Consider the following 25,182-nt stretch of genomic DNA (forward strand, 5'->3'; position numbering starts at 1 on the left):
CCCCGTACCTTTATCCAGAATGCCGAAGTGACTCGCTTCGCCGAAGTGATTCACTTCGCTTTTCGGGGGGGGTAGTGATGGGGTACGTACTAAACAAGCCCAATAGCAGTGACGGCCCATCAGCCCAAAGCCCAAGGAAGAGTATCAGTTCGGCATTGCCAAAGAGTTCGGCCCCAGCCCACAGCTCGGTAAAAGCCGACCAATCAAGCTCTACTCTCAGATCGGCAAAAGCTGCTCGGCAATAGTTCAGCAGTTCGGTCTCAGTATTCGACCGAACTGGGAGATAGTGGACTCATGCAGAACCTCCACGACCTCCACTACACGATCTATTTAGTGGTGTCAACTCATGCAGGATCTCATGCAGGATAGCGGACCAAACAAAGAGATAGTGAACCCATGCAGGATCTCATGACCTCCACGACATCCACAACCTAGTTAGTGGTGATGTAAGCCACGACCTAGTTAGTGGTGATGCAAGCCACGATCTTAGTTCAATGTATAAATAGAACTTAGATCAGATAGACTAGGGGGGAGGAAGAAGCTCTCTAAACATCAAATATCATATAGCAAGCTGTATTTGTAAGCTGTAAACCAGATCAAGCAATACAATCTTGCCCTCCTTTCTTCCCGTGGACGTAGATTTACCTCAGTAAATCGAACCACGTAATTCCTTGTGTCGTGATCTATATATTTTTTACCTGCATTTACTACCATCAAAAATTCGCCCAATCATCAGAAACAAAAGATCATATCTATTCGTGTACCAAATTTAAATGGTTACTAAAATGATGTACTGTATTTGAGTTGCTTAAAAAGTTGTCCGAGCCCTGTCTAGGGCTGGCAAAATATACCGAAATACCGCACTTACCGTACCGAAAAATACTGAAAATACCTTATTTTCGGTATACCGTACTTTTCGGTTTACGGACAGTTTTAGGTACGGTAAAGGTATGCATTTTGTATATACCGCGTTATACCGCAATTGCGGTATATACCTCAAATTTACTGTATATACCGCAAATAACACGGTATATACCGGAAATCACTGTATACCGCATATTGCGGTATACCGAAATCACGGTACGGTATCCCGATAAAAGCGGTACGGTAAAGGTATGTTTTTGGTCATACCGCACGGTACGGTACGGTATGCGGTATGACCATTTCGACGTGGTATACCGTACCGTTCCAACCCTGGCGCTGTCCCACGGCTCTTCACCTCTAATACCACCCATATTGTGAATGCTCTCATTGCACTTTATTTTATTCACGCCTTTCATTTTTTCGAGTATAAATTTTCTCTCTAGATATAATAAACAGCAAATATTAAAATTAATTAAATTGAATGGCTATTAAAGACTATGAGACCTATTGGAAGGCTATGAGATAGGATAATGATGTGGCATGGTGAATTTTTGATAGGAGTCGTCTCATCTCCCCTATTGTGAATACCTTTACTCAATATATTAAGTTCTTAAATCACCTTTATGAAATTTCAAATATATAGAGATGCTACTTTATTTCTAATTATGAAATGCTACTTTATTTCATGTGAAAGAGGGCCACAGACGTTTCATATCCAACTTTTATACTAAATGTTTCCTATAAAAACTATTTCGAATACTTTGTGGATTTAATCTTGAAAGCTTTCGTTTTTATGAAATAATAATGGCCCCAAATAAATGTCCTCAAAGAACACTTTTTAAAACTAATCATTTTGTTGATTAATAATAATATTTCAGTTGTTTTCATCGATAGAGCACCTTTAAATTGCCACAAACCGGTATTCTTCGATTATAGTTTAAGGAGAAAATTTTAAAGATAAATATTACTACTGAAAAGATTACGCTGTATCTTTATATTTGTGACTCGAATAATTGTTATTTCAACATATAAATCTTTTACGTTGATAACTTAAACTAATGGAAATAAATAAATATCATAAAACATATAAACAGCAATTATAATTATTCGACTGAAATTATTTGTCTGTGAATTGGGATTACTTTAGTCGCTAAGATAAAGTACCGAAAACCTTAACGACCGAAGAACATTAATTAGAAATGGTTATTTTAATTAAAACTTACAAAAACATTATTATTACTACTATTATTTATTAATTACAACTTATATCTTGTTCAATTTTTAATCATCAATTATCATTAAAATCTAATAATTTAAAATTAAAGTTCCATATCTAACTCAGTCGAATATTGATTTAATTATTTACTTAGATCAGATGAGTAACGTTGGAGTATGAAACTTTAATATTTATTCCTTTCTTTGGACAGAAGGAATTTTTAAAAATTTTATTTTTGCACTTAGAAAAGGAATTTATTTCAAATTGACACCAATTTTCCGCTTCAATTGACACGGATCGAGGACAGTCGGTGACTGCATCATCATTCCTTCTCAACATTCTTTCTTCCCTCAAAAATAGCAACTTTTATTAATCTTCCACATCACTTTTACCCAATTCTGGATCTGGGCTTCTTAAAAATCCAATCTTTTCAATTTCTTTCCCCCCTAATAAACAATAACCTGCACGGAATTCTCTACAAAAGGGGGGAAGAAAGGTATTGAAAGGGAAGGGAAGAATGCACGTCATTAGAGACAAGGTTTACGATAAATTATCGAGTTTGTTTTCCGATTCGCAGACATCCAATGAGGTGGTAGATCAAGAACCTGAGGTACCCTTTCGTTGGCTACCTTTTTAGGCTTTTTCCTGTATATTTTTTAATATATGAATGGTTGAAATTGATTTTAAGCGATTTGATGATTTTGGTAAAAGCAATCATATGATCCATGTGTGAAGGCTTTGAATTTAGTTTTTTTTTTGGTGCAATGTGGTTGTGTTTTGAGATTTGTTTTGGTAATTAGTTATGCTATTTGGGGAAATTTTTGGGTTTATGATGCAGGAATAGTGCTCAATTTGATCCTGATTCAGTTAGGGCTTATAATAGGTTTGATCGAGCTGAAACACCTGAAAATGTCAAAAATAGTATTGTGATCTGATGGGAAAAGGCAGCGTCAATTAGCTTCCTTTTTGTCATAAATTCATCTATTTTTAGGTTAAATGACCTTGAAGAATAGATTCAGCTTAATACCTAATCTTTAGTGATGAATGTACCTGGACAAGAATGTGAGTTGGACTTCAAAAGCAGTCTCATTTGGTTCAATCTGAATTTTAGCTAGATAGAGGCTTTCATGAAGGTAAAAGGAGATATTACGTGGTGTTGGATCAACGGGAGTAGCTCTAGCTGGGTTAATGCTTGATGATTCTTTCTTGAAAAGTGCTGATTGCATTTCATGTTGTTGTTATATTTTCATATGTTATAATATCTGAAGCCTCAAGCATGGTAAGGTTCTGTAGTTGATATTCATTGTTTTTAGATACTCAACAAGTATCTATACTGTTTAAATATTTTTTTAACAATACTAGGTTCTATTTGTGTAGGCCAGATTGCATGCTAAGAATGGAAAGTCGCCGTCTTCTATGCTTTCCTTTCTCCCCTCAGCCAGTTTCAGCTGGAACCGACCAAATGAGCAAGCTAACGGAGTTACGTCTACTGGTTCACAGTCGTTTCAATGGAGAAGTAAAAGTTTTTCATTGAAAGATAAACCCTTGGACAGGACAGAAAGCTATGATGATTTTCAAAAAGAAAATAGTGGACATGGCTCGGTGAGGAGCCAGAATCCTGATTCATTTGGCAGCCAATTAGAAAATTCAGTACCTGATGCTGAGAGAAGCACTAGTAGTGGCTCTAGCTCCGATACATTTGAAGATGTCTTTACGCCACATAGTTTTGAGAAGTCCTTGCCCAGCTTTGTCGATGAATCTGTGTTCATCTCTCCAGATCTATATGAGTTCCTCGAGGCATCACTCCCTAACATAGTGAAAGGTTGCCAATGGGCTCTACTGTACAGGTAAAATCGATTTATATTTGTTGATACTGCATTCAGTTATGTAATTTCACAATCAGGGCTTGATGCACGCTCTATAATTTACTGAATGAAGGGCAGTACGGCAAGACATGGCATATCACTAAACACACTTATCCGAAAGAGTGCTGATCTGAACGGTCCAAGTTTATTGGTACGTTGACCTCTAGATCTACCTGCTTACATATTTTTTTGAAACTTCTAATCATTTACAACTGATCCATATTTTGTCTTTAGATCACCGGAGACAAGAAGGGTGCTGTATTTGGTGGCTTATTTGATCGCCCTTTAAAGGCTACTTCAAAAAGGAAATATCAAGTATGGCATATGCTTCTCTCAGCTATGGAAATCATGTTCCAAATTACTGTTTCCGAATTCCAGTAGCACATTTGACCTTCTTACGCCGTTTATTACCTATTGTCCTCTACTTGACAGGGAACAAATCAAAGTTTTGTTTTCACGACAATATATGGTGAATCAAGGCTATTCAGAGCAACTGGTAAGCACATCCCATTGTAACCATAGTAAGAGTGTGCTCTATCTTAGCGGGATGTTACCCGGTTCACATGATTAAGTAATTCTTTGGATTCATAGATATTTTTAGCATATGTGGGCTATGGTTAGGTTTTACTTACGTAGATGCTAACTGTCAAGTAAAATGAACAAAAGATTGTGATTCATATTTCGAGGATGCGTGCTAGATTGCATTGTTGAAATGAATAATTTTTCATAAACATATATTTAGAGTATTGCCTGATTGCTATGATTAAATATCAATAGGAGTTCACTTGAAACGTGTTGTAACACTAGTCACTATTATAATCTCAGAACTGACTACCTTTATCCGTTTATTTGTATAGGTGTGAATAGATACTTCTATTTGTGCTTGAATGATTTGATTGCTTTTGGAGGAGGTGCCAAGTTTGCTCTGCGCTTGAACGAAGATCTGTAAGTTCTTTTACCACATGGCTTCATACTAGGGGGGGGGGGGTTCACTAAGTTTATTTAATAAAGCACGACAACTCCTGTATCTTATACAGTAAGATTTTAGGCCTTTTTGTAAAATATGACGTTGGATCTTGAATCCCTGATTGAGCTTAACACCATGTTAGTAATAGAAAAGGTGCAATTACAACTACTAGAATTATAAGTATGTTTTCTGGACAAGAATTCTCTTTTCAACAAAGAAAATTAGAGCCCTCCTACATTTTCAAGAATGAGTTTATAAGCTAGTCTTGACTTATTTGTTGATCCTCCATTGTAGATTATCTGGAACCAGTGGACCTTGTGAAACATTTGGGAACTCGTGTTTAGCTCATGATCAAGAGTTTGTATTGAAGGATGTAGAGGTACTCATTCTAGCTATTTACCCTTCATAAATCGTGTACATTTTAATTTAATGCATCTTAATGAGATTTTATTCACGGGTGCCCACACTAGGTGTTTTTTATTTTATTTTTTAAACAGTACTTATACTAATACATATACTGGTTTTTTTGCTGATCTTGTTATTTCTCTTGCAGCTGTGGGGTTTTACACATGCATCTCAATAGCTTACATGAAAGCAAAGCAAAAGACCACAGTATGTTATTGTGTTGCAACTTTATACTATGGAAGACCAATTCTTTGATTTTAATTTATTTATTTTTTCTCCAAACATGTACAAGTCGGGCATTACATTTGTCGCCCCCATTGGTTGGTAGAAATTAAACTCGATATTTATCTTACTTGTGTTGTAATGAGTAACAATTCCTTACTAGTTTGACAGGTCTTATTTCAAGGTCTTATAATATCCAAATTTATATATTTATTCCTTACAAATTTATATTTATAATATCCAAAAGCTTCGAGGCTAGCAATATAATCATTAGCTACACTAAAAAATCGATTACATGTTTTGATAATTTGATGTATTATTGAAGAAATGTGAGAGTAGATATAGATGTATACTGGAATCCAGTGAAAAGATACATGGCGATGCTAAATATTCAAGAATTGATATGCTTAATGTAAGAAGCTTGCTTAGACTCAACAAAATTCTTTATGGTGGAAGCATTGCCTTGTAAAACAACCCTTCCATCTTCCATGTAGACGGCACCATCTGCATACTCGAGTTCTTCTAAACGATGAGTAACCCATAATGCTGTAGTTCCTTTGGAACTAGCCACACAGCTTTTAACTGCTCTTACAACCCCAACCTATCAAAAAATAGCAAATGATCTTTGTTCACATTTTGAATGATGCATCTCAACATATAGTAGGTCGATACATATAGTACTAATATAAGCTAGAGCCCATGTTCAAATACACTTGGGTATGCAGCAATACTAGGTAAATTGTGACATCATATCATGTTAATAAACAATTATATGAAGCCATGGCCTCAAATTAAGCAAGAATGTATTCCCTCCGTTCCATAGTAGTGGAGACATTTCTTTTAAGATAAATTGTGTTAAGTAAAGGAAAAATAAAGTAAGAAATGAAAAATGTAGAGAGATGAAGAGAGAATAAAGTAAGAGAGAGTAAAGTAAGTGAGAAGAAATGTGTTGACTTTTACTAAAAAAAGAAATGACTCCACTACTATGGAACGTACCAAAATGGCAAAATGACTCCACCACTATGGAACGGAGAGAGTAGATCACAACAAAACTAACTTATTTGACGTCTTAAGAATATGCATATATCTAATGCTGAACTTAATAATATGGAAAGACCAATGCACATGCAGCCGTGCATATATCTAACCAACCATATAGCTCAACATACCAATACAGGCAAAGTGAAAATGTGATGGTATGTGTTTTAAGTAGGATCATTACCAGTAGAAGTGAGTCCAACATCTGTAGGATAGGTGTGGATATCTCACCTTTTTATTTTTGGTAGAAAATTTGGATATCTCAATTTTACTTTTCTGTGATACGTTTTGAACTTGTGATTCTTCTATGTATTTTGCTCATCACATGGAACAAAATTTTCAGGATTTCAGAGAGTGGTTTTTTATTTTAGGATTTCACCTACTTTACTTCAGATAGCACAAGTTGTGAGAGGCCATGAAATTCTTATCCTCCATTCCACAAACAACCAAAAAAAGAAACTAGGCCATTAGCATACCTGATCATCTTCATCCAAGAATGATGTAAGTTCATCTAGTAACAATACTTTGCATGCTTCCGCCAGAGCGCCAGCTACAGCAACCCTTTGCTTCTGACCACCACTAAGGGTCTGGACGGGTCTCTAGATGGTTGAAGACAACAGTCAGACTCGCAGAAATATATAGCTCATAAACATTTAAATAATTTATCTTATTTTGAGTTTTGACATACTTTCAAATATTCATACATGCCTACAGCATCCAAAGCTTCAGCCACTCTAGATGTAATCTCATCATTGTCTATATTGAATTTGCCAAGGCCAAAAGCCACATCCGCCTCCACAGTGGGCATAACTACCTGCCAAAAGAATGGCGAGATTACAAAATGGCTTATAAAAATAATTTCTGACTAACACAGATTTGACATGTAGCCACACATGGCCATTTCTGATAACAAAAACTGAAATGATAGAAGCCCTACAAAAGTTTCGATATAATAGCAAAGTTTTCTGACGTATCCTGTGCATTACCTAATTAGATCCACGACAATGCCTCCGTTTTCCTAACATTAACCATATATACATGAGGAGGAGAAGTTAAATAAGTGTTTATCATGTAGGTCCTACATCTTATACTTGTTGAAGAAAGATGGCATGTCCCATAATATATTCCAACCAACATAAATCACAGTCACAACAAACTGCATAACACCTTTGTAAAGTGTTCCTAAATATATCAGCTTAGTGTTCTAAAGTGCTGGTGGCTTATATCAAAACATTTTAACTTAGGAAAAAGACAAACAAAAAGGGATTTATGGCAATCTGACTGCATCAGAGAAATAATTTACAGAGTTACAAACGTGACATGTACTTGATCGGTACCTGATGGTCAGGATTCTGGAATACAAAACTCCTGGGCTTATTCACATGCAAATACCCACCACCTGGATTCAATAAACCACCCAAAATCTGCAATGTGTTGTGTTTAAATTAAGAAATTAGGGTTCATGAGATTAGAGAAATATCCATTCCCCAATATCGCAACCACACACTTCCCATACATGTTTGCATCATAATACATCATGCACACAGGTGAAACAATAAAACAAATTAATGTTGCTTCCAATATAGGTATCTTCACGAATATCCAGGAAATAAGTTGTCTAGAATTTCAACAAACAATTGACAACAATTCACACACATTACATATGTCAAAAATCAAAATCGTTATATACCTTTAGAAGTGTAGATTTCCCGCAGCCATTGGGACCCAGAAGCATCCAGAACTGGCCGGAGGGGATGGTGAGAGAGCAATCGTTGATAATTGGGACAAAATTTCCCTGCCGAGTCCTGACGGAGTAGCTTAGATTCCGACATTCTATTGCTGAGCTGTTAACAACTGCGGCGTAATTTTCTCCGGTAGAGTGAGCACGGGGAACTGGAAATTGCACCGCCGCTGTGGAGCGAACCACGGCGGTGGCATTCATTACGATAAATATTTGCTATAATAAAAAAAAAGGTTATATATTTATTTGACTTATATGCTTCGATGATTTTTAAGATAAAATATACTCCTATTCTGCATTGTGTGCATTTTTTTTATGATTTGCTTATTTCTAATTTAGCATACTTTTATCTCTCTATTCCCAAAGCAATTAATAACTCCCAACAGAATATATTAAGGTGTTTATTTTCTAATTTTGAAATTAACATGCCATATTTAATGTATTGCACGCACTAGTTTAGAAACAAGTAGGATTAGTACTCTGATAACCCCAGAGTTTCTAGCATAAGCAAAAGAGAATATGAAATCATAATATAAATATAAGTGGCACGAAATAAATTAACCGTAATGAAATCGAGCTACTACAGTTTTTCAAGTTGAGGGATCACATATAAGTGGCACGAAATAAATTAATCGAATATTTCCATGATGAAATCGAGCTACATTTTTACAAGTTGGATGGATCACACCACGCATCGCAACTCTGTTTCTCAGTTCTATCTGAAAAGGTTTAAACGAAACCACAATAAATATAAATTAAATAAATTATCAGGAGCATCGCCAAATAAATAACACCTATATTTTCGTGGCTTTCTCCTCATTTCCCAGCTACAACATACAAGCGTCAAAAAACATAAGGAGACCAAGATTATACAACTTCCTCATTTCTCAATGCCTTGCTGGAGATACTGAATCAAATCGTATCCAGCCGTCGTCCACTTATTGTAGGCATCAGTGCATATGCGGATCATAAAATTGGCTGCTTCGCGATCGCTCATTTCTGGATGGAATCTCTTTCGAAGATTTCCAATAGGATCTCCTCTGCTGAAGCAAGGCAACCCGCTGTCGAGCATCATGGCCACCGTACTTAGGATCCCATCCATGTAGCGGCGTGCAGCAAGGTAACCCTTTACACACAAGCTGCACAACGAAAGATGAGAACGTTAGCTAGCATCAAGCATAATTCTTGAAAAGAGAGACAGACCAAGATACTACTAACACATTACCTTACGAACTGGTACCACGTATCACTTTTCATCACCCCTGATGGGTCGAGTAGTTGAGTCATCTCGTGACTCAGTTTGAAGTGAGCACTTTCAAACCTCATGTTTCCACCAGGAGAAGTTTCCAAAATAAAACCAAAATCAATATGAACGAGCCTACCTACACTGCATTCACAAAGAATCACAACAGGCTTAGCATGGCCAAAATCGATTGTCTAAGGATGTAAAAGGTAGTAAGTACTCCATTTATTAAAACTAACTGCACAATTGAACCAACATAGATTTTCATGCTATACAAGTTGACTGTTAAATGTATTTTAATCATCAATCACATTTTTTTCACTCTGAATCATCAGAGACTGTAATGCATCCTGATAACATGGTGTGTCTAATCATTCAACAACAAAATAATCCCCATCTCCTTAAGATAGAACATCAAAATATTTGTAGAATGTAACAAAATAGAGTACAAGTTGATTCATGCCAAAAAATAATGGCAATCTAAATAATGAACTTTGGAGACTTAAAGGATGGTATTGTGAACCACAGAATCCATCTATGGATTTGAAATGACCAAGTAAAGCTTTGGGTTATTGTATTTTAAGCATTGATGCGCATATGCACTTACCTGTCAAATAAAAGATTCCCATTATGTCTATCTTTTGGTTGAAGCAAGAGGCTAGCAACTGCATATCCAGCACTGCTAATGAGAAAATTCTCCCTAGCAGTTTCAAAGCTGGGTGATCCAACTGGCCCAAAGTCCTGTTGAAATATCTCATATAGACCACCATCAGTGGTCTCGCCCATCTGACTCCTACTTCGAGAATTAGGCACAACCTGTCAAGCATATAGGTAGGAAATTTAGGGCAAACATTGATAGGAAGCGGATATGAGAATATGTCGAGCTATTTAAGGGAATTGCTTCAGAGCTCAGCACCCATAGCTTATTCAAGAAGATGCACTGTGGATACAGCATAGAGCACCAGCTTCTTCAGAACAAATAAGTAATGCAAGTTAAATTTCCTTCTCGACAACCAACACAAGCCTTTTACATTTTCTCAACCAGATAGGACACCAACAATACATGTCAAAAAAACTTTATTAGAATGGCATTTGGTAAGTTTTTTTAAATATATTGCCTCGTGACACTTTTCAGAATAAGTAATAACTTAAGTTATAATGCTGATTGGTACAGTGGAGTAATCCTGAATACATCCTGAGAGTTACTACTTAATATTAGTATAAGCCTCATACTTTGTCTTTGTGAACAACCATGTGCAAGTGAACCAGTTATTTAATATTCTCTTCCCATTAGAATGACAGTTATTTAACACAATCATGTTTGATCCATTAGAATGACAGTCCCATTTTTCTAAGAGTCCAATAGACAATTGTGCTTGTGTCGTTAATCATCATTCTGAGTTTCACGCCTAGAACAGTTTAGTTTTGGTGCTTGCACAAATAAAAAATATGTGTTCTGCCGTACGAAATAAAACAGGATAGTCGACAGATCTCTTATTTTGTTAACTAATTCACCAAGTGGCGAGGTGCACATTAATATATTATCCATAATATCCAAGAAAAGCAAATTAGAAAGAAAGATAAAAGGCAATAGATGCATGATGAGCATTAAATTGTGAAGAAAGCGTATGGTAAAAAGTCAGGGCATGCCAAAAATTGTTCATAGAAGTATAATGAAATAGATGACGTTGACACACCTCAATAATTCCTCTCTCTGGGCCAGTTGGGAGTACTCCATAAGGAAACAAATATAGACTAAGATCAACAGCTTCAAAGATGTCCTTCAAAAGCGAAATAACTTGCAAAGCAAGTACATCTTGTCGGCAGTCATCTCCAACCTACAAGCAAACCAGTTGCATCAGGATAAGAACCATATATTTTCAGACATGCTTATCTACTTCTCTTTGCTACAACTAGGAAACAAATTAACATGGATACTTTCTTAATTGCATGCAGTACACAGGCATGCTGCAAACCACATAAAGAAGATTAACACATGCATAATCTTAGAAAGAGAGAACAAATCACAGACAGACACACAAAAAAAGAAATTCTATCCTTATTTCAAATCTGCCTACATGATCCCAAATTAGTAAATCACAAAATAAAGATTTAGGTTCAAGGGCCCCACATGTACATATATTTAAAGTCTGCACAAACTTTGCAACAGATAGCCTCAGATCAAATACACAACTGCCTTTACTTCATAACTTTGATGTGCCTTCTTTACTTGGCTATTGTTCTGTCATAAGATCTTCTTTCTGTTGTTGCTAATACATCAACCACTTTTTGATCTTATCTATCAGTCCGTCCTTATAAACTATAAACCAGGTAATACGTGCCTAGCAAACTCCAGTAGCCATTAGTTTTGCTCCAAACTTGAATTGAACTACGAAAACATTCAAATACATACAAGCTTACAGGTCCAACGGATCAGCAGTTCATGGAGTTAATACCTTAAGATGAACTATGCTAAGCACCCAATCCATTCAGAATGTCATATACCTTGAAAATACAAGCTTGAGGCTTTATATCATTATGATCCCCATCCCGCTCGATGACATTGAATGTTATCATTATAGGAACTTTTGCTGCTGATTGTAAAGGTATTCCACTATCAACCTGTATACCCCTTACAAGTTTTCCGGGAGCAGTAGGTAGGTAGAGGTCATCTCCATCAACTTGGATTTTCTCCAATTCTCTATCAATATTAAAAAAAAAGGTATCTCGCCATTAACATTAAATAGGAGACACAACAAGCAAAATTTGAATTGTAATTCCTACTTTCTTATGCCAGCCCGCCTATCCTCTTTTGGAATTGGAAAGAGGACACCGGATATAGATGTAACCTTGTCAAAGAAATCAAATTCTCTTTGAAAAATAGCACGCGCTTTGGGACTGAAACCGTCAATTATTTTTTCTCTTACTACTGGAAGCAAAGCTTGAAAGGCGACAGTCTGAAGAAAAAGAGAGGGAAAAAAATTAGTTAAGTATAAAAAAGACCACAGCTTCAGAACTAAACTAAAATAGAAATGATGAAACAGAAACTGATTATTAAAGTATTTCCAAGGGAAACTATCATACTTAAGGACTGTTTTAGAATGGATATACTGCAAGCCATCTATTATCAGTCAACAAACAAAATCAATCTTCACATACAATAATATGTGACTATATATGACATTCAAATAAAGAAATGCTTGGAATTCTGCAGAAGATCAATATAACATGCAGAAACATCTATGCCTATAACTATTAACATAATTATCATGGATTTAGAGAATACACACTAACGATTACAATGACGAATGTGTAAAAACAGAAAAAATTGTATTATGTTCTTTTCTGCATCAGAAGTATACCGTGGGAGACGGCAAAGGTGCATCTTTTGCCCCTGTCCCTGCCCCTGCCTCAGGAACACAGGCTTCTTCACCCTATAAGGAAAATCCTGTCATAAATAATTCAAACAATAGATAAATTGCATAATATGCTGTATACCATCAGTAATTTTTTCACCTGTAAGTGCCATATCAGAATATGGGCAAAGATATCACTTCGTTGAGCAGCTCTAAGAAGGTAACCCTCAACCAACTTCTGCAAATCGAAATTGCTAATATGTAAAGTACAGTTCTGATATAATATTCAAGTAAAGTGAGAACGCTGAAAAATTTTCTAATTTAAGTGATGATTTCAAGTAAGATCATTTACTTAAACATGCAAATACTAGTTGTTTCTATTATACAAATCAAGGGCGACTCAAGAGACATGGACACATGGCACCAAACTAATAATACCACCTAGCTTGCAGTTTTAATATGTAGACTTCTTTACTTCACAATATCACTCTGCTATATGGCACCAAAATGCAATCACATGAAAGCAAGCCATCATACCCCTTCATCATGTCTTAGTGCCTGCACCAACTGAGGCATAAAGAATGTCACTCTATCAGGAGGATAAGATTCCAACACCCTGAGAACATAAGCCATGACACGAGGGTGCCCTTTATATGCTGGGGTAAGGAACTCTAAAGCTTGCGTAATTGAACAAGCTGCCCAGTGTGGTAATTGTTGCAGAAGCGTTGAATTGTCGTCTACTGCTTTGGGGGTTATGAAATAAGGCAAAGCTTCTGGAATACTGCGTATCTCTGTTATATGTGCCTAATAAGAAGAAAAACAATGCACAGGTTAAAACCATGTCAAAACAAATAACGAAAAAAGATGGAAAATACAACCAATATGTTATGTGTTTAAACATGAAAAGTCTCATCTAAACATGAAAAGTCTCATCTACATCTTCCATCTTATACATAATAGTCTTACTCGAAATGGGAAATCTGAAACTGTATTAAGATCAAACTAATAGACTCAGAAAGGAGTTGTTTGTTGTAAGGCTTTCTTGCTTTAATTAAGACTCTTATTGAATTTTTGTATGTGTTAATTTACTCACTCCTGAACTAATATGTTGTGCTAACATGTAAATTTATTTAGTCTCGGGAAAGTTCATAAGTGTACTTGGACTAGCTGCGTGATTTCAGTCTTCAGAGAAGAATTTGCTGGAAATCGTGCACCTAATGACAGAGCAATCTGAGGATCGACGGTAAAAGCAGTCCTTGCACACTCAGCCCATTTGTCGGAGCTAATTTTAAGCCGGGAAGAGCTTTCCCTGTACACGAGTTCAGTATTGGAGATATCATATATATCACCACAACTAAACTAAAACAAAATCCAATGAAATAGTTTGAGAAGGTCAACGATCATTACTTTGATCCAACAGGATGAGCCCAAACCTCAAGTCTGTCAGCTTCGTGTTGGCATAACATAAGAAGTAACTGTCTCCGCTTCTCTCGCCCAACAGCATAGTTATCCATCTGACCCCAGATAGGATGATAGTGATCCTTCTGCAGAACATAAGAATTTTTCCTCAGCTTCGTAAAACCCATGCATAAAGAATATCAAATGTTTTATGGTGTATGTCTGTGCACTTCAGGATTTTTATAATTACTTACAGAGTCATTTGTGGAGCTGCCATTTTCAACACCCCGAGCTTTCGGATCATGGTGTGTTGGGTCAACCCGCTCATTAGAAAGATGATGGACAAACACTAAAACGGATTGAGCTTCACTCTGGGCAAAATATTTGTTTCTCGAATCATACCACTCTGGCTGGTGAGCAAACCACCCTAAGGCAGCTCTTTTGAAACGGAAAAAATATTATAAAAAGGAATAGAATCAGAGGTCTACACTGAGTCAAAGTAATCAAACAACTGAAAAAAAAATTCAAGCCAGCTCAGTGTACAGATACACTCGGTTAATATGTAAAAAATAAATTTATGAACATGACAAAATGCTATACCTATATATTCTATCTTCCAGCAACTGAAGCCCTGATCTGAAGTTCTGAAGGTTTCCCTGTGTATGACACGAACAAAATTTCAAACCGAAAAGCATTAGGGTGAAGAAAGTTCCTACGGCAACTGGATGTCGAGTAAAATTCCAGGGGAGTTTTGTTGTCCCTTGTAACATCCGGCCAAGTAGCAAAAGCTGTTCAACACTGTCATGCCGAACTACCTGAAAAGACAATATTTCAACGCAACAAGTTAACGCGCATTCATAAGTGCGTTACAGCTTAAGGAACCCACGACAAAAATATTTTTTGTCATGCAACATTTCTAACTTGTCATCTTTGGCAGCTTATTTAGCAATCCCTCCGTCCCACAAGAATATCCACTTTTGGTTGGGCACGGGTTTTAATGCACAATTGGTAAAGTAAGAGAGAAGTAGAAAGAAAAAGTAATTAAAGTATTGTTAGTGGAGAATGGATCCCACCTTATAAGAGAGAAAAGAGTTTCCAAATTTAGAAAGTGTATATTCTTGTGGGACGGACTAAAAAGGAAAGAGGGCATATTCTTGCGGGACGGAGGAGTATAGAATTAAAGCGTAACATTTGGGATCAGAATTAAAATTTGATACAGACGACAGAGGCTTTAAATAAGGCCTATGAGAGTAGATAGTTGAATCTTACTTCAAATCGATCAATAAAAAATCCAAGCCACAGTCTATGCGCCATTATTTGTTCAACCGGGTCCTTCTCTGGCCGCAACTGGGGCTCACCAGCTACAAGTTGGGGCCTCAATTTCGCAGAAGGTCCAGAACACCTTATATCCGAAGCAAATAGGCCTCGCTTAGTGTCTATTGTCCATAGCCATGCATCTACCAGCTCAGCAAGAACTACCGAACCCAACTGAGGAGCAGCAGAAACCAGCCATGTCCAGATGAACACGCCAGTCTCCACAGCATCAAGTGTGGTTATGTAAGCTGGACACCAGCAAAGAAGGCGCAGAAGTTGAGAAAAACTCTCGGGATTTGATTTTGAATCCGAATCCTGATAAAATATGTTAAATCATGTTTAAAAAGACAAGAAATTGAAGTCATAACTAATATAAGGAGAAGTTTACGCAAAGTTATTACCAGATTGGAAAGAAGCAAAGCAGTGGCTTGAGAACAAGTTTCACGGAAAGATGATTTATCTACTTCTTCCCCTTTCTCTGCAACAGTTACAAACTTCTGAAGCAGCTTTACGAATTTGGAAAGCAATACCTCATTGAAGGATTCTTTTTTGGGCTGTGGTGGCTGTGCCGACCCATCTGGATTATCTTGATTTAGACCACCAGTAGATTGATCAAGACCACCAATGCTCTCATATAATCTTCTCATTCCAGCAATTTCTCCTGCATGGTTACACTTTGCTGTCGCACTGACCATACCAGTACCAAGAACCTCCAAATTGAATCCATCCATCAACTTCAGGTTTCCACCTGATGCAGCAGCGGCGGCCGCCATAACTGCAGGAATATTTGCAGTTTTTGGACCGTTCCAACAATCATTTTTACCTGTGCCTATCCGTATCTCAGACAATAGAGAAACAACATCAGCTGTTGGCTGTGTTCTCTGCCAAGTATTAGCCTTGCAAAGGTTTTCCTGAATATAGAAAGGGTACAAGAAGAGCTGAGATTCCGTATAGAAAGACCGAGGAAAAAAATATGAAAAATGCAATGAGTATAGATGCCTTCCAGTAATGAAAGTTGCAAACCTGAAGAAGACCCTGACTAGTGCACGGAGCATGTGAAAGCGACACAACAATCCACTCACGGACAACCTTTTGGTACAAAGTTCGGACACTGGTAATGTAGGCAGGATCACTCACAACAGCAGAAGGTGGATCATTATGCATTGAAAGCAGAAGAGCATCCAAACAAGATGAATTCCACAATATCTGCAAGACATGTAAACCATATACAGGTATTCTTAGAATGTGAGCTAGAAAATGAAGTGTGAGATGATGAGAAAACCATATGACATTTTACCTGAGGTAATCTCTCTCTGAGTTGAGTTAACAAAGTAATAGATATGTCTCGTACATGCTCATCCCTTTGGGACAAGTTTTTTATTAGAAAACAGGCATGAACCGAGAGAGTAGACTCCCTAATCTCAGCTTCAGGCCCAGTCTCAGATGCTCTATCCTCCTAGAAAGTTGATATAGACCATGACATTTAGAGAAGGAATCTCTATAATAGAATAAAGAAAAGCATATTGAGAGAAAGAAACAAACAGAATAAACAAACAACTTACAAGCTTAGAGCACATTATATAAATTAAATTGGAAAACTGTTCTTATAAAGGTCACCAGAATTAAGGAGTACTCCCTCTGTTCCATAGTAGTGGAGGCATTTCTTTTGGGCACGTGATTTAAGAAAAATTGTGTTTAAGTGAGTTAAGTAAGGAAAGAATAAAGTAGGTAATGAAAAAGGTATAGAGATGAAGAGTGAATAAAGTAAAGAGAGAGTAAAGTAAGTGAGAAGAAATGTGATGACTTTTACTAAAAGGGGAAATGCCTCCACTACTATGGAACGGAGGGAGTACAAGTTATGCCAGCAGTTATCCAAAAAAACGAAATATCCCAATAAGACCGCTGAATTGTCAATATAATGCCCAAAAGAATAAGCCAAACTTGTGCAGATCCACAAACAAGACAAACAGAAGAGAGGATGAGAAGGAAAATACCAGCCAAGTTATTGCTGTTTCAAATGCCCGATGAACAATAGCAGTCAAACACTGAGATACAGCAGGCATAAGATTAGGACTTCTTAGGTATTCAAAGGCGCAGCTGAAGGCACTCCGAGAGCCAGTTGCATTTGGGTTTCCATTCAGAATACCTCCATTGCTGCTAAATCGTATTATCTCTAGAAATGCTACTGCTAAAAGATAGGTTGCTTTCACACCTGCAGAAGTCAAATATGGTATCCAAATTTTTAGGATTGGAGTCAATCACTTAAGTAAAAGAATGGTGACTAATTTCAATACATCCAAATATAGGAGTCTGATTTGCCAAAATAAAATATGCTATTCAAAGACCTGAGATTGTACTCATTGCAGAAACCTCCACCCGCCCTCCTAAAGCAGCAGCAAGAGCACTTCTTTGAGTCACAGCAGCTTTCTCATTCCCACTCCCTCGACGACTACCTGGGTTGTGCAGAGCATTGAGTTCCAACTCATCTTCAAGCCATTTCACAGAGCTCACAACCTGAACAAACAATTTTGCCATCAGAAAAATTAGTTTTACCAAGTACTTAGCACATGTAACTAAAACATCAATAATGGCCCCAAGTAACGGATATAAAATCAAATAATATCCAAAACACTACCATAAACTTGACGTAAGATACATGCTAGGAATGATTTGACCTGTTTAAGGGACCTTATACAGTTATACTCCACCTTATCAACTTTGATTTCATTTTAGAAACCAATTAAGAAAAGAGTTTTTAATCATCATTGTACATCTACACAGGGAACAATGAAGTTATTCAACAAAAGGTCAAAGGACTCTAATATTGATTCTTGAAGTTCAAGAGTATCATTTTACAATACATGCTAAGATAAATGAACTAAAATACCCTCTGAAATAAGAGTAAACCCAATGTCTTAGTTGCTTTACATGAACATGCAGTGCATGCTACTATCATTCTCTTTTTTTCTATTTTTCACAGTGAAATCTAAATTCCTGATAGCATGAAAAGGAAATATATCAAGCATTCTTTGTTTCTTACTACCATCTTTCTTTCCAATTCAGATCCTTGAGCCAAGAAAGAGGACTAGACATACATGACACCATTTGTAATATTCAAGCAATTAATCTAAAGAGAAAAGAGGTATTCGGACACAAAACAATTCATGATTTAACCATTAAACGACATTTTAATCATACTCTTTACGATTCAAACAATGTTGTCAAATAGCGGCTATAGCAGGGGATATTGCGCTATAGCATATCAGTTTTTAATGAAAACGCTATCGCCACACCGATACGTAGCATTTTTCTGTGGCGGCCGCCATACCCGTGGCGGTCGTGGCGCCATAGCGCTACCATATCCCGCAATAGCGGTATTTTAGCCCAATTTTGACTTTTTGGTGCTAATTTTGACTTTTATTGGGCTTTTTATTTTTTAATTTAATTTTGCATAGGCCCAATCAGCCCACCCCAATAATTCTAAACCCTAATTCCACAACCCCAATCTGCCGCTTTTCATCTCTACTCCTTCAGTCCTTCCACAATCTGCCACCCACCATCGCGCCGCCGCCGCCGCCACCTACAGCAGCCGAGCACCTTCCAGCAACAGTCCAGCGACCAGCAGTCAACGACAAGGTATTTTTCTATTTTGTGGTTCTATTACATGCTTTACCCATTCTATAATGTAGAGCTTCCGGTTGTGAGCGCAATTGGAGTGTCTTTGAGCAGGTTAGTACTTTACTACTTAATGTACTTTTTTTTAAAGATTACTTACTGTACTTATAGTGATTTAGTTTCTAATAATATTTATAAATAACAATTATGTGATTAATTATATTTATTTTGTAGATTCAAACAAAAAAGAGAAATAGGCTCGAGCATAAGAGGATGCAAGATTTGGTTTATGTGAAATATAACCAAAAATTGCATGATAGGAACAAGCTTAGTGCAACCGATGAATTTGATCCTATTATTCTCGATGTTATTGATGAGTGCAATGAGTGGCTAGTTGGGGAGTTGGATGATGATGATGATGATATTGATGGTGGTAATCATTTGGTTCATGATGACGATGATACACTTGATTGGAACATGGTGTATAAGGCTTCGGGTGTTGGAGAGCCTAGGACATATACTAGGTCAAAGAAGAGGAAAGAATCTTCTACATCTAGTTCAAGTTGTCTTAGAGTTTCTAAGAAAAAAGAACCTATCATACCTAGAAAAGGGAAAGGGAAAAGGAAAAGGCTTGCGCTTGTAGATGAAGAATCGGAAAAGGAAGAATTTGAGGATAGTGTAAGTGGAGATCAAGAGGATGAAGCAATGGAGGATGAAGATGAAATGGATGCCGATGATAGTGATGATGATGAGCTAGAAGACTATGTTGAGCTTGATGATTGATGTCTATTGAGCTTATCATGGTTTTATGTTTTGTTGAACACTTGAACTAAAGACTTTAATTGCTAGACTTTTATATAATTGTTTTCTATTTTATGCTTTATTACATGTTTTTAGAGTTTTTAATGTTATATTTTTATTATTTTCTAATTTTTTGAATTATATATGAATATATGAATATTATTTAATATATTTAATTAATGACCGCTATATCCCGCCATACCGATACGCTATATCCCTGTGGCATTTTTCGGGCGAACCGCCATGAACCGCTATACTGCTTTGACAACATTGGATTCAAAATGTTCAAAGCCAAGTGAAATCCAATTTTATTGGTGGATTCATGTACATAGAATACAGAGAGATATCATGCTTCACATTGATAGGGACAAATGAACTTTAGTGATCGCAAATTAAAGTTAAAATCACCATGGTTCCAACAAAACAAGCTTGCACAAGTATATTCGAGTATATTGATGAATGATGATTATAATCAGAGGTAGGAAAATCCAATTATTTCTTTTTTATTTCAAATCAATAAAGTTACCCACGTAAAATAAAGTTGGCCAAGAGCGAAGATAACTGAGTGCTTATTTAATAACCAGGTTAACTTACGAGAGGTGGGGTCCCTTGAGAAATACGTTGAACAGCAGTAGACCATAATGAATTCCACATGTATGGTCCACCCACAGCTTGGAGAGCAGTGGTGCCCACACTGCCTGCACTATTAAGTGAAGTTGAAACTGACTTTGACGTAGCTGCAGTTTTCTGTATCGGAGGTGCTAACCCAAAGAGCGCAATATAGAACCACAAGTTACGAAATAGCTTTAAGAGTGAAGGTTCAATATCTACACAAGGATCAAAATCAGAACATATTTCAGCCACAGCAGGAAGAAGAGGACCAAGAAAATCTGCTCCACTCCTGAAATATTGGTTTAACTAGTTAGTAAGTCACTCACGAATTAGTATCCAAAAACTGAATTTTTACAAACAACAATTGCTAAACTTTACCTTCCACTTTTGGACTCTGCCGCCAGGCCGACATCTGAGCAAAGTGATAGTAAGCGGTGACGGTAATCTGACCGCAACTTATTACATGTAATACCACTTGCAATCAACAAAAATCCTGCAGGTAATGTCTAGAGGTGATTGAATCAGTGAGCAACTATTTGCTACAGCAGAATTCCACCCCTCGTGGAGTATCCTACCAATATTCAGATGCAATGTTGAAACATACCTCAATACGTTCCGTTGTCGCCTCAGGTGCCTGGGTTTTACTTTCAGCAGAGCCAACTTCTGAGAGTTTGCCCATGTAGCTTCGAGTCATCAAAACCACTGCTTCGCGGTAAGACTTCTCAAAACCTAAACTCGCCATGCGAGAAACAGCATCAAGAAGCTGCAGTAACTCAACAAAAGCAGGTTGAGAAAATAATGCAAGATATAATTTATAAGAAAAGGCAAAAATGAAATGACATAGCATGAAGCTCAAGAGAAAGCATAAGGATTTTATGTTAAAGAGATTGGAACTTACACGAAGCCTCAATAACCCAGGAGTCGAAGCATCACCTTCTTCTAAGCTTTCAATAAAAAGGGGTAGTATCATATCTACAACTTCATGCTTCTTAACAAAAACATTGAGCTCAGCCAACAAATGTATGATGTTCAGCTGTATAGGTGGGGTTGCTGGCTTCTCTTTTCCATCCTGATAATGCACATAAGAATGTCAAGCCAAAATCAGAAGAATGTGTGAGTGTCTTGGTCAATTGGCCTCACTGAAATTTACTTTGTCCATTGTTTTCTAACTTTTAATCGATAATTCAATAAAATGTTATGCATCTTATTGTTAATATAAAAGAAACAGTTGCAAGCCTGGAATAGTGTTAATGGATACTAACCTCTTCGTTGTAATCGTTTCGTTCACGAATACTAGTTGCCAGTCCCATGATAAAGGTATCCAAGGGAGCCCGATCCCTGGACCAACCGAATTCAATTAACTCACAACATGTTTTCAGGACACTATTGAACATAGATCCTTGACTGCTAGCTGAAGTATCGGCCTGTTCACAAAAGATCACAAGGAAGAAAAAAGATTGTTTTATGATATTAACTATCATACGGAGCAAATCTAGCCAAAAACTGAGTATACCTGAGCGCAAGTAGCCAGCACAAGGGGTTTAAAACGAATAAGCAGAACCCGGAGGAGCTGACCTCCACGAATAACAGCAGCTTGAGAGATGCCAGAAATCAAACAGCCAAAAAGATCTTCACAAGCTCTCAATTTACGCCACACGGAGAACAAGCATGCCTCCGCGGCCTCAATTAACAATCCAAGAGCTCCATGCAACAATTTTTTTGAAGACTTTCCTTCTGTGTCAAGAGATGCGAGAGTCTTGATTTGCAGCAACGCAGCCGCTTGATACACTGACAGCTTTCTGTTTATCCTGACTTTCAGCAACTGCCCCTGCTCCGACCAATCGCGCTTCCGTATCTGTCAATGCCACAAACAATTTCAGCGATAATTGTTTATGCATTAATTTCAATATATATTTAGCAGTATCAAATTTAATGGCAACCACCTTGACACGGAATTGTGCAAGTTTATTAGAGTTAGTCATTACCTTCAGGAAATCAGCCATTGAGCTAAGTTGACTCTTTGCTATTCCCCGCACTTGCTCTATAAGGCGGGGATCAATAGCCACCTTGCTGCATACATGTCCAATCAACTTGAAAACAATTTCTTGTTTTTCAAGACCCTCCACCGGCTCGTCCTCGAAGAATTTTAAGTTCCTCTTATAAGCTGCAGGAGCAGATAAGTCTCCATTGCTTTTCCAAGAAACGTTGTCCACCCCATTCGCCACAATACCAGAGCTGCTTGATGAATCTGCAGAAACATTAGGGGACTGATTATAGTTCCCACTCAGCGGAGAGCCCTGCGCCGAACCTACATCAGGGGTCAAAATTCCTTCCTTTGGAGAAGTAGGAATCCCAACATCAAAGCGATCAAGAAGAAATCGTATCAATTTATTGGCATCGGCAGAAAGAATAGGAGGGAAATTCGAACATAGAGCATTCAAGAAAACCCTAGATATGCTTGAATCAGCATTCGCCATCGTCTGAAGTACAATTTCCCCCGTGAATCCCGCAACATCGCTAGAAAACTTAGGACATAGTTCGGCCGCATTCGAAATGTAACTCATGGAATCGGTGAAGAACGAAGAAACATCCGCGGGATAAAACGCCTGCGGCCAGAATTTGGGATTAAAGGTCAAAGGAATTGAGCGGTAGAACGCGAGAATCAGCGACTTGGGGGTTTCGTGTTCCGAATTCGGGCATTTCGAAAGGAATCGCGCGACCGCGAGTATCGCATGGAGTTGAGACCTGGAAACCGTCGGCGATCCCGTCATCAGCGACTCCGCCGGCGGGCAGCGGCTGCAAATCCACGCTATCTTATTACCAAATTGCGCAGGATTCTGCGCGATTAAATCGCAGAGTTCCACCAACGACTCCATTGCTCGAAATCTAACTCCGATTCGTGTAGATTCTCAAAATTCCAACTCAATTCTCATTGATCAAAAGCAGCAGGTGCCGCCGAGAATCACAACAACTGAATGCGGTGGGTTTCGGAACGGAATCCAGCAAAATTAGGGTTTATGAACAGCGGCGGAGATGGGGAATAGATGCCGGGGATTAAACGGCGCCGTATTGAGACTTTCGCTCTTCGTCTTCGCCCCGAGTTGTGCAGCGTTGAGGGCACACATTACCGCGCCTCCGTTTTTTCAGATCTTTTTGTTTTTGTCTCTGCCTTCCTTTTTCTTCTTTTGTTTTATAAATTTTTATTAATTTTGTGTATCAAATTCTATTTTTTTTCCTTTTTTTGTATAGCTCCAAAAAAATAGGAAAAAGGGATGGTACGGCTTGTTCTTGTAATTTTTTATACTATTCTCTTAAGAGAAACAAAGTATTGCTACTACTAGTTATTTAAATCAACTAATTTGATGAACTAAATTATAAGTAATGATTCCAGTGTCAGATTTCTCTCACTCGCTCCCATTAAAAATATGTATATTTTTTATTTTCATTCATCTCACGAAAATATGTGCATTCCATTCTTGAAAAATTATATTCCATGTAGATTCCATTATCCATTAACACTACTTTAACTATCATTCCTCATACTAATTTTATCTTAATTCTCGTGTCATATTCATTACTCGTATTTTTTTATAGGACGGATGAAGTGAGTAATGATTACATATCAAATTTTGTACTAGTAGTATATGATTTTAATTTTATTTTTCTCCAAGAAAATGAATTTGATTGGCGGCAGCCGGCTGCCTTATCTGTTTGTTACTTTGTTAGATGCTGGCTGTAACTATGCTAAAAAGGAAAAGCAATAGTTTTGAAATTAAGATTCTATCCATTAAAACATCAAGGCCATGTTTGGTTGGCGGGAAAGTAAAGTTGACAAGGAAAATGATTCCTGGGAAAATGAATCCCGGAAATATGATTCCTAATAACTTTACTTTCCCGTGTTTGGAAAATATCAAGATTTGAAAGTATATATTTGATTTAAACACTAAACTAAAAATATACTTATCATTTTTTATTTATAAAAAATAATAATACATATTATTTAATAAATTATTAATTACAAATGATAATAATTATATTATTTTATTTATTATTATTATACATAGTTTAAATATGGATTATATATCATAATATATAATAATATAATAACAAATAAGATTATTATTATTATTATTATTATATTTACTAAATTTTTAATTGAATAAATTTTATAATTTAAAATTTCACTACAATTTTATTGTTAATTACTAATTTATAAAGTAATAATTATTATATAATTATAATTATATTTAATTATTTAATAAATTATTATTATTGTTATAATAAATAAATATAAATATTAATAATATAGTTATAATTATGATAATTTTGAATTATAGTTATTTATTATCCTGAAATTAAGTATGATTTATACTTTTAAATTATTTTTAAAACATTGTAATAAATAATAACGATGATGATGATAATAATAATAATAATAATAATAATAATAATAATAATAATAATAATAATAATAATAATAATAATAATAATAAATTTTACTAGTATTAAATATGTAAGAATCCTA

General features: G+C 36.6%; 3 protein-coding genes across 4 annotated transcripts; 1 reads left to right on the forward strand and 2 right to left on the reverse strand.

Annotated features, from left to right (window-relative positions):
• The first annotated feature begins 2,368 nt into the window (after positions 1-2,368).
• On the forward strand, positions 2,369-5,759 carry LOC121746600 (oxidation resistance protein 1-like). Of its 2 annotated transcripts, none has more exons than XM_042140493.1 (8): positions 2,369-2,690; positions 3,463-3,927; positions 4,024-4,096; positions 4,180-4,260; positions 4,378-4,441; positions 4,803-4,890; positions 5,207-5,291; positions 5,466-5,759. In XM_042140493.1, the coding sequence occupies exons 2-8, from the start codon at positions 3,497-3,499 to the stop codon at positions 5,493-5,495; spliced, it is 852 nt and encodes a 283-aa protein (XP_041996427.1). In that variant the 5' UTR covers positions 2,369-2,690; positions 3,463-3,496; the 3' UTR covers positions 5,496-5,759. The 2 variants fall into 2 exon arrangements, with proteins under 2 accessions (XP_041996427.1, XP_041996426.1); XM_042140492.1 differs by having other exon boundaries at positions 2,370-2,690; positions 3,458-3,927.
• Positions 5,760-5,837: 78 nt separating this feature from the next.
• On the reverse strand, positions 5,838-8,563 carry LOC121746601 (ABC transporter I family member 10-like). The gene is made up of 5 exons (XM_042140494.1): positions 8,268-8,563; positions 7,915-8,001; positions 7,266-7,391; positions 7,054-7,176; positions 5,838-6,140 (listed from the first exon to the last, which is right to left on the reverse strand). The coding sequence occupies exons 1-5, from the start codon at positions 8,517-8,519 to the stop codon at positions 5,931-5,933; spliced, it is 798 nt and encodes a 265-aa protein (XP_041996428.1). The 5' UTR covers positions 8,520-8,563; the 3' UTR covers positions 5,838-5,930.
• Positions 8,564-8,942: 379 nt separating this feature from the next.
• On the reverse strand, positions 8,943-23,826 carry LOC121749793 (phosphatidylinositol 4-kinase alpha 1-like). The gene is made up of 26 exons (XM_042144429.1): positions 22,643-23,826; positions 22,171-22,512; positions 21,920-22,081; positions 21,556-21,726; positions 21,262-21,420; positions 21,036-21,163; positions 20,640-20,946; positions 17,975-18,143; positions 17,624-17,841; positions 16,927-17,085; positions 16,653-16,835; positions 16,031-16,540; positions 15,585-15,944; positions 14,916-15,130; positions 14,570-14,753; positions 14,325-14,461; positions 14,076-14,226; positions 13,455-13,721; positions 13,078-13,155; positions 12,924-12,995; positions 12,346-12,518; positions 12,067-12,262; positions 11,259-11,399; positions 10,169-10,377; positions 9,544-9,705; positions 8,943-9,457 (listed from the first exon to the last, which is right to left on the reverse strand). The coding sequence occupies exons 1-26, from the start codon at positions 23,531-23,533 to the stop codon at positions 9,199-9,201; spliced, it is 6,003 nt and encodes a 2,000-aa protein (XP_042000363.1). The 5' UTR covers positions 23,534-23,826; the 3' UTR covers positions 8,943-9,198.
• Positions 23,827-25,182: the final 1,356 nt, after the last annotated feature.

Source organism: Salvia splendens, chromosome 9 (genome assembly GCF_004379255.2).
Source record: "Salvia splendens isolate huo1 chromosome 9, SspV2, whole genome shotgun sequence".
NCBI classification, from domain to species: Eukaryota; Viridiplantae; Streptophyta; class Magnoliopsida; order Lamiales; family Lamiaceae; genus Salvia; species Salvia splendens.